At 41.3% G+C, this 13938-nt stretch overlaps 1 protein-coding gene across 1 annotated transcript in view; it reads right to left on the bottom strand.

Annotated features, from left to right (window-relative positions):
• Positions 1-13938, bottom strand: part of LOC126094754 (sorbitol dehydrogenase-like) — a 105988-nt gene that overhangs the window by 40458 nt on the left and 51592 nt on the right. The window contains exon 4 of the mRNA XM_049909305.1: positions 11771-11930. Within this exon, the coding sequence (XP_049765262.1) occupies positions 11771-11930 (160 nt within the window). The remainder of the gene's footprint in view (positions 1-11770; positions 11931-13938) is intronic.

Here is a 13938-nt window from a genome sequence, read left to right as displayed (position 1 = left end):
TAACAGAATAAAGCTTTGTACACTGTGCAAAATTTGAACTCGAGATACCAAAGATTCAAAATTTTAAGAGGCGTCCAGTGGAGTGTTGCAAAATGCTTTCCGACTTGTACAACAGTTTTTGCAAAATTAAAACTGGCTTAAAATTGAAAATGGGTGCCAAATAAGCGAGATATTTCGATCAGATACACAACGTTCTGTGCTTTTCACACTGTTAAAGTTTCAAGGCTGAGTCGTTCAACGTTTTAGGCGCTACGTCAAGTCAAAGATAGCGAAAAATTAATCACAATTATTCAACCATTTTGTGACTCCAACAATTTTTGTACGAACATATCGATTGTCCTTTAGTGGTTCCGCAGTGAAATTGCTTGTTATCGCTTCCACCGTAAACATGCAATCAAAAAGTTTTGCTTCATATTTGTTTATACTTTGATGTCGTATGGCCGAATATGACCACCTACTTATTTATTTTCGTTTCATTAGGAAGAGAACTGTTTTTGTATTAGAAAAGCTTTTGTTTTTTGTGGATACTATCTGGGTAAGGTTTGGAAAAAGAGTTTGAAAATGCTGGAGTCAAACATTGGCAAACTCTTGCTATATTTAATGTTTGGCAGAATTTTAAGTGTATTTGATAATATTTTTACTTTCCACCCACAGATAAGTCATATCCAAGAAATTATTCAGCAGTACAAATCCTGGGTGGAAATAATTGAAGCCCGCATCTCGTGGTCGTGCGGTAGCGTTCTCGCTTCCCACGCCCGGGTTCCCGGGTTCGATTCCCGGCGGGGTCAGGGATTTTCTCTGCCTCGTGATGGCTGGGTGTTGTGTGCTGTCCTTAGGTTAGTTAGGTTTAAGTAGTTCTAAGTTCTAGGGGACTGATGACCGTGGATGTTAAGTCCCATAGTGCTCAGAGCCCGAAATAATTGAAAAAGGAAAACAGTCTATCTGTCATCTGTAGATGATCGTAGTAACACACTTCACGTAGTAAATACATCCACATTATTTGTCTCGAGACACGCAAGGGCTGTGGACACTGCACTTTACCTGCTGGTGGCAGCTAGCGACAATTGCTAGTCTAACAACTAGTCTTAGACTCAGAAGTGGCTCATTTCTTAGTCATAATTCAAAATCGAAAACACGCTACCACTGAACTCAGGTGACTCTACAACTGAACTCTTTTAAGTCCTAGAGGCAGCCCCATGTAAGTGTTTCCAGAAGCATAATGGTTAACGTGTGTTTTGACATAAAGGTGTTGGTGGCAGCCTGGTCGTTAGTGTGATAATGTTTGGTGGCTCCCATCAGCAACTCAGACGCAGTGCTCGTTAAGCAGTGTACGTCTGTAAACGACTGCGTGTGTGTGTGTGTGTGTGTGTGTGTGTGTGTGTGTGTGTGTGTGTGTGTGGAGTGTGCGCATATGTCTGGTACTTAAAGGTGTACTTTTGTACAAATCATTTATGGGTGAGTGGCAGTCTGTTCTGCTTTTATGAATTATAACCAAGAATTAATAAGTTTTCAGTCCAGGGACACACTGTTCAATGTGGCACCAACTTAGCTGTCAAGCTCACAATATTAATAGAACTATTTTGTTTACTGAGCAGCTTCAATGTTTTGTATCACTAGGATGTCTACTTAAAACTGGCCGTGAATTACTACCTTACAAAAGTGGTTGTAATGAAAATTAAGAGTTTCATCTGGCATCTTTTAGTAATTGTAAAAAAAACTCGAGTCACTCGAATACCGAAGATTGCTAAAGCCTCTGCTTGTGACCTTGAAATGTGTTAAGTTATCTACTTATATCAGGAAGTCTTGCTTCTACGATGTTTGAATTCTCGCAGAAGCATTTCTACAAACCTATTGCAGAAACAAGTATCGTTAAAAAACATGCGTAGCTGGATTAAGAACGCTCACAAATGCTGTGCTCGGTATTCCAAAATGAGGTTCACAAGGAACCTGCAGATCTGTTATTCTCCACAGAGTTTTTAGGTTCCAGTAGTGACGGACAAATAGAAACAGCAAAAAGAGTCAACTGAAGTTTGTGAAGTCGTGAGTATTCTCTTCCAAAAGTCATAAAGTCTCGAAATAAGATTCATATAGCTACATAAAACGCAAGAATTCTCAAGTACTAAGTGGAATTTGGGCCAGCTTTCAGTTTCTGGTGGGTTTGAACCAGATACACTTGTACAACACAGTTGTAACGACCAGCAATGGTGATGTGTTTATTATGATGGCCTACTGAAAGAGTTGAAACAAAAAAGTGAGGTTCTTAAAAGGCTGATGTAAAATGAAAATGTTAACACTCACTCCAAAAAGTCGTCGATAACACAGGTAGCTCATTAAATTAGTTTCATCCTAAATTAGCAAAAAAAGCCACAAAACTTGAAGAGCGGGTGGTTACATTGGCAATTACTCATGAGAAAAAGGGTGAAGTTCTTTCTCGTAACATACAAAATAGAATTTTAAATTACTTGGAGTACAACGAATTTAACTGTAATGAAAATACATTAAATGGACTGTTGTATGTAAAAACTTTGAAACATTTTGTGAAAGCTGTACTGAATATTTAGGTCAAAGAATGTCTCTACCATTTAGTTATTTTTATGTCTCTTATATAAATGCGATTGTTAAAATTATGGTTTGTGAATGTTATTTAACGTATCCAATGGGCCTTAACAAATAAACCCTTTTGTAGTATAAAATAACGTGCCGCTTCATGTGAAACAAAAGTAAGTTGATAATAATTAACACTGCGCCATAAGAGTACGCAAAAAAATTTGATGCCATATTTACATCCTTATAACCATTGCAGTTCGGTGCAACTGACAATTATTTCCCTGTGGAACCACTAAAGGATAAACAACACACTTGGTTTTCCAAACGGTATTGTAGTCACAGACTGGTTGGAAAGCTGTCACAGTTTACTTACTTCCAATTTTGACCTCACGACGAATGACACAAACTTGAAGCTTTAACATCGTGTTAAACGCAAAGAGCTGTGCATCTAATCCAAATATCGCCTCTAGATTACATCTCGTTTCAATTTTAATTTGTCTTAAATTTGACCAAAACAGTCTTTGGGACATACAACATTTCGCAGCCTCCGACTGAAAGCCTTGCAAAACAACGACTTCTTTGTATTTTGAGGTATGATTTTGCACAGCTTAGTTTTATTCTATAAGAATCATCTGTGCAAAATTTTATTCATACTGGAGATGTTCAGGTGGAGATTATTGATCCACTTTGTGTGGAATGGCCCTTAAGCAGTTTGCCGTGGCAGTGATTTTCGTACTTTTCGAAATTTCTTCAAGTACAAAAAAGAGATGGGCACACTTTCTTCTTTTATGTGTTTTATGTTTGTACTGTTTTTATTGGCAGTCTATCCATTGTCTTTTATATACCTTACTTCGAGTTTATTATTATTATTGTAGTTTTTCATTCATGACAGTGTAGCAACAGTGCCTTACATTACTAAATTACGTTTCTTTCTTGACAATATGTCAAGTTCCGAAATATTTTTGGTGAAGGTATAGTGCTAGCTCTTCTACCTCTGTTGGATTAACAGTTGATGTGTTAACAGTAAGTTTTTAAACGGAAGTAAATCACTAGAAAGATAAGCTAATTCACAAATACCTCTATTTCTGGGAATGAACATGAGATAAGAAGAGGGCCCTCCGGTGACAGCAGATGAGCTTTTAGGCTTGTAAGCACCAAATACAACTTCCAATAAGTTTGACAATCCCACGTAGGCATGTATGAGCATTGTGAGCTAAAAAGCAGACATGAGAAGCTATTCAAAGTACCTGGAGACTTAGTGTCACTTAATCTGAGATGCAATAAAAGAGCACGGTACTCACCTGCAAAGCAAAAGAAGTGATGAGAAAGCTCTTGCCAGTAGGGCATGCTGGTGTCGGCAAAACATCCGTTATAGTCATTTGTTCGCTAGCAACTTCCTAGTGAAACCTCACAGAGGTGGGAACACTTGCCATACTCACAAAATTACTAGACTACAGTCCTAGTAACAAGATCGTTTCTGCTGTTGTGAGTGGTGTTGACATCTTAGATTTAAAAGAATATTCGAGCGTTGCTTGCAGTTACTGAACAGTCATGGACCTGTGTGGCTCCACAATTTTCAGTGTTATTTGGCGTTTTACCTGTCCAATCGATTCATCGTCAGGATGAAAGTGCTAAGTTTTCCAGAATGAACCTCCCACTTTGCTGAGGAGTGAGTTTTGTTATGCAACTTTCTACCGGATTAATACCGTGTGCTGGGCACGGTCCCAAAACCTTGCCTTTCGCGGACAATGCTCTTACGAAATGAGCTATCCAGGCACGATACGCGACCCGAGCTAAGCTAGGCGCGCACAGGCGATTTTTCAGTCGGCGCGACTTAACAATCGCTGTCGCGGAAGTACATTGTGGTGCGCACACAGCGGCAGGAAAATCGCAACTACTATCAGTACCAGCTTGGATTTCATCGAAACAGCTTGTTTGGTGGCGCTTATACTACGAAGAAGAGCGAGAAAGCAGCGCAAATGTCGTTACTGGGTGCATCCGATTGTAAGTCAGAGACTAGTTAGAGGGCAGTTTTACAAATTACACGAAGAGTTACAAAATCACCAAAATAAATTCTGTCAATACTATCGAATGAGTAAGAATAGTTTTGATACGCTGCTTCAGACAGTAGGACCGAATGTAACAAAACAAGGTACGACATGGAGGAAGTGTATACCACATGAGGACTTTGAGGTGAGCACACATTATTTCATTCAACAGTTTTTATTGCCCTTTTACATTATTGATTAGATACATCAAGAGGATCATTTCATTCAACAATTGCTGTTGCCATTGTACATTACTGATCAGATACATCGAGAAAATCACCACTGCAAGTCGAAACTTGCGAACTTGTTTCATGAGAAAACTGCAAAAACATAATGATAAAAGCATGTATTCTGCATAATTTCGTAAGACAAAATGACGGTGTACGAACTGAGGACAAGTCGTACGGAATGCCTTCTGCAAGGCTGTGAGCCTGTAGGAATAAAAGCTGATGCATGTGGTATGCAGATAAGGGATTATTTTGCAAACTACTTTGTGACTTCACAAGGATCAGTATCTTGGCAATATGAAAACATTTAAATTGTTGTAACTGTGATGTCTACATGAATGAATAAAATAAGTGAACCATCAAATATCTTTGTTAATCTTTTCTGGTCCAGGCAGTCCAGTCAGTTCCGAATTAGGCTGCAGCATACTTCTCCCCATAGTTTCTCTTTCAAATTGCGATCACTGTATTCTTTTAATTTCCTGTTGTAGAGAGCTGGTCGCTTTTCTACTTCTGCAATTTGTCTTTCTGAATCGACAACATAACTTACAACGTTATCCGTAGCGCAACTCCCGTTATCAGACATGCTGCTGGCGCACTGAACTTGTAACACAGAGCGAGTGCAACTGACTGAGAAATCGCGTCGCTAGTGCGCGCGGGCCCATGCCAGTGCCTGAGAATCATTCCACACCTGCGACAATCGCGTCGCGCGTGAAATAGGGCCGGTTGCGTCTTTTAAATCGCCGCTACTTTTTTGTCGTACGTGCGCGCGCTCCTGTTCGAGCCACTGTGTTTCATTCTTGCGACAAATAAATCGCGCGACGGAAAATCGCCAGTGCGCGCCTAGCCTAACAGCATTACTGTTAAGAGCATTGCCCGTTTAAGGCAAGGTTTCAGGTTCGAGACCCTGTCCAACACGTAGTTTGTCACGCGGGAAATTGCAGTACGAAAATTGTTTGTGATGCATCCCTAAATTTACTGTTCATCAGAATACATCCGCCACGTCATGGGTGAGAATTCTAAAGGCCAGATTATGACCGGTTGCTCTGTGAAAATACGGTCTTCCGCAGTGGTAACATCGATTCCCGTCAGATAAACGATGTCAAGCACTGCCCGCATCTCGTGGTCGTGCGGTAGCGTTCTCGCTTCCCACGCCCGGTTTCCCGGGTTCGATTCCCGGCGGGGTCAGGGATTTTCTCTGCCTCGTGATGGCTGGGTGTTGTGTGCTGTCCTTAGGTTAGTTAGGTTTAAGTAGTTCTACGTTCTAGGGGACTGATGACCATAGATGTTAAGTCCCATAGTGCTCAGAGCCATTTGAACCATTTGATGTCAAGCACTGTTTGGCTTGGCTAGCACTTGGATGGCTAACCGTCAGGGTCTGCTGAGTACTGTTGGTAAGCGGGGAGAACTCAGCCCTTCTGAGACCAGTTGACTTTTTTGTCGTTGTTGTGGTCTTCAGTCTGGAACTGGTTTGATGCATTTCTCCAAGCTACTGTATCCTGTGCAAGTCTCTTCACCCCTGCAGCCAACATCCTTGTGAGCCTGCTTACCGTATTCATATCTTGGTCTCCCTCTACAATCAATACCTATACTTCCTTCCATCAGCAAACTGACGATTCCTTGATGTCTCAGGGTGGATCTTATCAAGCGACCCCTTATTTTAGTCAAGCTGTGTCATAAATTTCCTTTTTGTCCATTTCGATTCAACATCACTTTTCACTCTGCGTTTTAACCCACCCATCACCTTTGAACAATGTGAGGAGTCGCCAGAAAAGACAAAGTGTTTCGGATTCCACATTAAACGGCATGTCTACTTTCGCGGACGAATAACTAGCGTAGATTAGGGATACGTAAGTCACCGAAATGGCGTCCAGTTGAAAGATTGAAAGACTTGCACTAGGCCACTGTGTCACACAAAATTATTATTACCGGTCCGTGCATGGCAGTGCACAGTACCAATAATTCCAAAAATCCGCGCGCGAAAATATCATTTTCAGAGAGTCATGTCTCGTGCACTACTGATCACAAAGAGAAGGTGTCAAGCGTTTTGGATAGCCCTTGATGCAGCGATCACTTGTAGAAATACCAGAAAAACGGGAATACTGTAGCTATAGTATACTACAGAGTCAAAATTTAACCATTATACGTTTCCTTCGGCCTACGCAAGCCATTTCTATACTTTCCATTCGTCACAAATTGTCGAAACTTTTACCATTTGTTCTTAAGAAGTTGTTCTCCGGAAAATTAGAAATTTTTTCGTTATCGTTATCATTAGCAAGATTCAGATGTTCAAAGTGACAGTACATATGCGCGTAAAAGATGATCGTAATGTCCGGTATGGGCCGTAAATGTAGTTTTAACTGACGTACTGAACACATGCAAAGGGTTCCGGTGCCACCCACAAAGCTTCTGATGTCACCAATCTCTGTTTTTAGTCGCCATTTTGTCACCAAAAAAACTTTATGACGCGCTGTTCCTCAATAATAGGCACTTCACACCTGTACAAACCGTTTTGACCTGGAGATTATTCGATGGCATCACCTGGCGGCGTAAGGATGTTACAAAAAGGTATTTTGTCATACGAAATCCTTTGTTCTTACAAATCAAACACAGCATTTTTTGGTATGCTGTAGTTGTAGCCTAAAAATGTTGGAGCATTTTTATGCAAAGTAGTGTTAAGTGAACTTGCTTTGGAAGAGAGACGATATTGTTTTAATCTTATATTACGCGTACTTACTTGTTTTTCATGTGTGTCATAGTATAACAATATGACGAAGCTCATACATAAACTGTCAAAACTTTTCTTACAGAATTCGTTTTATACAAGCAGTGCAACCTGTTGTAACAGCGAAAAGAAGGGAACCAACTGAAAAATGCCCCTATCAGAGCATAAAAAACGCGGATATGCTCCTCTTTAAAAGACTTTGGCTAATGAGCGGAGAACTAGCTGTGCCAACCCTCGTTTCGCCTTGCATGCGGGCGTATTCACTCTTTTTCGTGCTGGAAGAAAGTAGCAGAGAGATGACGACGGTGAAAGAGAAAGGAGGCAGAGTCAGTAGGAGAGATAGAGAGAGGTGATGGAGAGAGAGAAAGTGGAAGAGATAAAGAGATGGATGAATAAAACCGCAGTCAGAGCCAAGGCAAAGTTGAGATCATGCATAGGCTTGGTCGGAGATGGGGGGGGGGGGGGGGGGGTGGACTGACCTCGGCCCTCCTGCTACATCTTCCCCTCCCCCAGACCGGCGAAAATTAACACAAAAGATTTGGTCAGTTTCCGACACTCTCTATACTCACATGTTGTAGTTTCCTCGTCTAGAGGTGAAAACCCCAAATTAATCATCCCAAAAGACATGTGTGGAGAGGAGACAATGGTGGTTGAAGAGAAAGACTGCAGACTAAGCGAGAAAGAAAGAGACAGTGGCCATGGAAGAGAAAAAGAGTGGGATGAAGACAATGCAGTGGGAAAGAAAGACAGTGAAAGTGGCAGAGAAGGAGACAGTGGTAAGGCAAGATGAGAGAAAGGGATAAAGACAGTAACATTCGAGAGACAGATGGGAGAAAGTGCCAACGAGAGAAAAAGGAGACAGTGGGAGAGAGACATTAGTAGACAGTGGTAGCAGAACATTTCAGATGAGATTGCTGCAATTCTAGTAATCCAGCTTCGATCCACCTTCAGCAACTTACTTACCGGGGCTCAAAAATGTAAAGTAATGAATAGTGGTCACTCATCGTCTGATATAGTCAAGTTAGTGCTGTATTCCCTCTCCTCTGCTGTGTTTCTTTGTACTCTGAAACATTGTTCTCCGGGTCACTTTTACTTGTCCCACCCTTTATAAAAATGTAGTGCATTGGCGAAGCTGTCATTTGTACTCAGGTGATTCATGTGAAAAGTTTTCCAACGGCCGCACGACGGGAATTATCAGACTTTGAAAACGGAATGGTAGTTGGAGCTAGACACACGGGCCATTCCATTTCGGAAATCGTTAGGGAATTCAGTATTCTGAGATCCACAGTATCAAAAGTGTGCCGAGAACATCAAGTTTCAGGTTGCTACTACTCACCACCGACAACGCCGTGGCCTACTACCTTCAGTTAACAACCAAGAGCATCGGCGTTTGCGTAGAGTTGTCAGTGCTAACAGACAAGGGGTACTGCGTGAGATGACAGCAGGAAATCAACGTAGGAAGTGTAAGTACACTGTTTAGGTTTTTATGTTGGTAATGCCACGTAGTGCTGTGTATGAAAATCGCTGACTGCGTCGTGTGCAGTCTCTGGCTGGTTGGACTCATTGTTGGAATATTCGCTTGTGTAGTGTTGGCCAGTTGGATGTGAACAGCGCGTAGCGTTGGGCAGTTGGAGGTGAGCCGCCAGGAAATTTGTAAAGATGGATGTTATGAATTGATAGATATATATATGATGACTTTAGAACACATCTAAGGCGCTGCAGTCATGAACTGTGCGGCTGGTCCCGGCGGAGGTTCGAGTCCTCTCTCGGGCATGTGTGTGTGTGTGTGTGTGTGTGTGTGTGTGTGTGTGTGTGTGTTTGTCAAAAAAATGGTTCAAATGCCTCTGAGCACTATGGGACTTAACTGCTGTGGTCATCAGTCCCCTAGAACTTAGAACTACTTAAAACTAACTAACCTAAGGACATCACACACATCCATGCCCGAGGCAGGATTCGAACGTGCGACCGTAGCGGTCGCGAGGTTCCAGACTGTAGCGCCTAGAACCGCTCGGCCACTTTGGCCGGCTGTGTTTGTCCTTAGCATAATTTAGGTTAAGTAGTGTGTAAGCTTAGGGACTGATGACCTTAGCAGTTAAGTCCCATAAGATTTCGCACACACATCTGAACATTTTTTTGAACACTATTAAGGTAAATACATTGTTTGTTCTCTATCAAAATCTTTCATTTGCTAACTATGCCTATCAGTAGTTAGTACCTTCAGTAGTCAGAATTTTTTATTTAGCTGGCAGTATTGGCGCTCGCTGTGTTGCAGTAGATCGAGTAACGAAGGTTTTTGTGAGGTAAGTGATTCATGAAAGGTATAGGTTCTTGTTAATCAGGGCCATTCTTTTGTAGGAATTATTGAATGTCAGATTGCGTTGCGTTAAAAATATTGTGTGTCAGTTTAGTGATGATAAGAATAAGTAAAGAGAAAACTGTTTGAGTACGTTGAGTTTTGCTCAGCTGTTTGAAAATCAGTCATTCCTAATTTTTCTAAGGGGACATTTCAGACGTACGACGAATGTACAAACGTATCCGTTAGGACAGTGCGGCGAAATGTGGCGTTAGTTGACTGTAGCATCAGACGACCTATGCAGCGACTTTGCTAACACCACGACACTGCCTGCAGCGCCTCTCCTGGGCTCGTGACCACATCAGTTGGATCCTAGAGGATTGGAAAACCATGGCCTGGTCAGAAGACTTCAGATCGCAGTTGGTAGGGTTCGAGTGTGCCGCAGACCCAACGAAGCCATGGACCCATGTTGTCAACACAGAACTGTGCAACCTGGTGGTGGCTCCATAATGGTGTGACCTGTATTCAAATGCAGTGGACTGGGTTCTCTGGTCCGACTGACCTGATCATTGACTAAAATGGATATGTTTGGCAGCTTGGGGACCATATGCAGCCACTTAACGACTGAATTTTAATGAATGACAATGCGCCACGTTACCAGGACACAACTGTTCGTATTTGGTTTGAAGAACATTCTTTACATTTCGAGCGAATGATCTGGCCACCCAGCTCGCTCGACATGAGTCCCATCGAACATTTGTGGAACATAATCGAGAGGTCACACTTTCACGATTATGGACGGCTAAGCAGGCATGGCTCATTATTTCTACAGGGGATTTCTAACGACTTGTTGAATCCGTGCCACGTCGAGGTCCTGCAAAAGGAAGAGTCGATTTTTAGGAAGTATCCCATGACCTCTGTCACCTCAGTGTACATTCCTTGCTAGCAAATTTCTGTTTTTCTTCCTATTGCCAGTCTTCATTTCATGTTCTCTACGCTTCGGCCATCGTTAGTTATTTTAATTCATTGCATACTTTTGGTGTGTCATCACCTTATTCAGGCGTAAGTGTAAGCGTCACCTGGTTTAATTCGACCACATTGCATTGCCCTTATTTTACTTTTGTTACTATTCTTCTTATAATCTCCTTTGAAGACATTATTGTGTCCAGTCCTTTTCCTTCTCAGCCAGAAGTACGTCGTCATCGGAAAACGTCATAGCTTTCACTTCTTGTTGATACAAAAATGTAGCTGATATTTCCTTGGGTGGAAGCTACTCCTAGGAATCGTGATTTAAGATAAACATTAAAGATGTAGTGGTAATATTGTAAGTAATGTGGAAGTTTCTGGGAGCATGGGTCTAGTAAATGAAATGAGTACGACAGCTTACAATTCTTTTTATTGTTGATGGGAAGAAAACTGTTGATTCGTAATGAAGTAGGGCAATGTTTTCTTTTTTATGTTAAGTTTAACACGAAACCTAACACATGGTGGGGATAGGTGTCTCGAGTCTAAGAATGATCATGAAAAGAGACGTTTGTGTAACGATTCCAGCGTCAGATTTGTCAGGGTACAATGCACACCGTCATCTTTCCGTTTTTGACTTGGGAAAAACTGAAGATACAGGGAAAATTTACTAGAAGCTGTTAAAGATAAGGTGGATAAGATGGACTGTAGGAAGGACCACTTAGGCGCTTATACATTTAAAGAACCGGTTTCGTAATCACTAAATGTTTCATAATGAGACAGGCAATTCTTGCATGATGAATAGTCGATATTTCATGAAGAGCTCTTTCCAAGAACAGTAAAACTGAATGGATGTTGCGAAAAAATATTCTGTACTTCAAGAGCGTTTAAACGGATGTCAGAAACGCTACAGCCCAAGCTACACGTTATTTTTAAAACAAAAACATAATTCTATTATTATAAGTCTTACTTGTAACAGAAATCAGCTGCGTGTTTGTAGTACTGAGAGAGATTTCCGTTATGAGGCGGAGTACCACAGAAGAAGATGTCCGGACACAGGTGGTAGCTGCCTTGTTTACAGAAGTCGCATTTACGGCACGGAACACCAGGCTCTATGGCGACTCGGTCACCTGGAAGTGTACATTCGAGTATTTACGCTACACACGGAGCAGATAAAGTTAACACTGCATTATCATGTGAAAGATCCACAGGCTTAAATACCATCTTTACAGATTTCCTCCGTGTCCTATTAGTAGAAATCACTGAGAAAACATTCTATTTAGGCTATGCCGACGATCTTTTTGTTCTTTGTTGTTGTTTAGAAATCATTAATACCGACCTTACACAACTACTTACGTCAAGAAAAAAATAATATAACTGTTGAACTAAAAATTGCAAAAAATATTGACACTTAAAGATCTTCCACCTGCCTGATAATAGACCTACCTCGGTGCATCTACATACCAAAACATTCACATTAATTCTCAGTCAAAATGGTGATTTTTATTTGAACCAGATATTTGAAATTGATATACTATTTAAGATACGTACGGGGAACGTTTCATAAGGTTTTCTACATATATAGCGAGCATACCTTCAGTCTGCTGAGGTTCAGATTACAGTTAAAGGGAGACAAAGTTTATGAATAAAACAATGACCTTTTATTTGGAAGTCAGTTTTAATGCTAGTGAAGCCCGTAATAAAATAAAATAATTTCAATAAACATATTTTAAAATGAGTTTAGAGAAAAATTAAAAGACCAGTCAACTTTTCTATATGACATGTACAATCTGAAAGACGACTTACGACATTAATTTCTCCCCCCCCCCTCTCCCCCCCCCCCCAAGAAACATTGGATCGAAATTGATAGAATTTTAATAGTAGTCCGTGAGAAGAGTAATTTGCAAGTATATTTGAGTACAGGCAGTACTGTAGCACTGTCAGTGAGCTATGATGATAGTTGCGTGACTGCAGCAATGTTAGCTGAAAACAAGCTGTGTGGCTTGTAGTAGAACGTAAACTTTTCCATGAGAAATTAGCTTCGGTACAAAATTAACAACCGTGACCTCAAGTAGGCCTACTGCTTGACAAAAAATATGTACATGTTTTAACGTTTCAACGTGTTTTCATCACACTGGGTGAGGAATTTATGACTAAATTTTGGCAAATAACTTCAGCGGAACACAAATAATATGAGAATGATGTTAATTTTCGGGATCAGTCTCCCCGTACAGGATGCCTGGATACCAAAACTCTTTTTTTTACGACAAATTTCTGAGTCTGTCGAGTATCTTTTCTACGATGTATCTGATTGGAAGCGAAAGATATTCGAAGAGAAATTGAGAAATGCTGTAGAAGAAGAAACTCGTCCTCAAAAAACGTTTACCAGTACAAGGGACAGATTTGCAAGTCGTACTCTAAAAAGCAGGGGGGGGGGGGGGCGCACGACGTGGGGTCACAGATTTACATCAAACTTTGTACATCTTTTATAGGCCATTAAAACAACATAATGTGCCAGCAGTAAGATGCACTACCCTGGTAATTTCGAGAAAATCGCAAGAGAAGTTTTACGCGTCTATTACTCTACAGGCCATTAAAATTGCTGCACCAAGAAGAAATGCAGTTGATAAACGGGTATTCATTGGACACGTAAAGTATACTAGAGCTGACATGTGATTAGATTTGCACGCAATTTGGGTGCATAGATACTGAGAAATCAGTACCCAGAAAAACCACCTCTGGCCGTAATAACGGCCTTGATACGTCTGGGCATTGAGTCAAACAGAACTTGGATGACGTGTACAGGTACAGCTGCACATGCAGCTTTAACACGATACCACAGTTCATCACGAGTAGTGACTGGCGTATTGCGACGAGCCAGTTGCTCGACCACCATTGACCAGACGTTTTCAATTGGTGAGAGATCTGGAGAATGTGCTGGCCAGGGCAGCAGTCGAACATTTTCTGTATCCAGAAAGGCCCGTACAGGACCTGCAACATGCAGTCGGGCATTATCCTGCTGAAATGTAGGGTTTCGCAGAGATCGAATGAAGGGTAGAGCCACGGGTCGTAACACATCTGAAATGTAGCGTCTACTGTTCAAAGTGCCGTCAATGCGAACAAGAGGTGACCGAGACG

Source organism: Schistocerca cancellata, chromosome 8, assembly GCF_023864275.1.
Source record: "Schistocerca cancellata isolate TAMUIC-IGC-003103 chromosome 8, iqSchCanc2.1, whole genome shotgun sequence".
Taxonomy (NCBI): Eukaryota; Metazoa; Arthropoda; class Insecta; order Orthoptera; family Acrididae; genus Schistocerca; species Schistocerca cancellata.
This window is presented reverse-complemented; position numbering and strand designations above follow the sequence as displayed.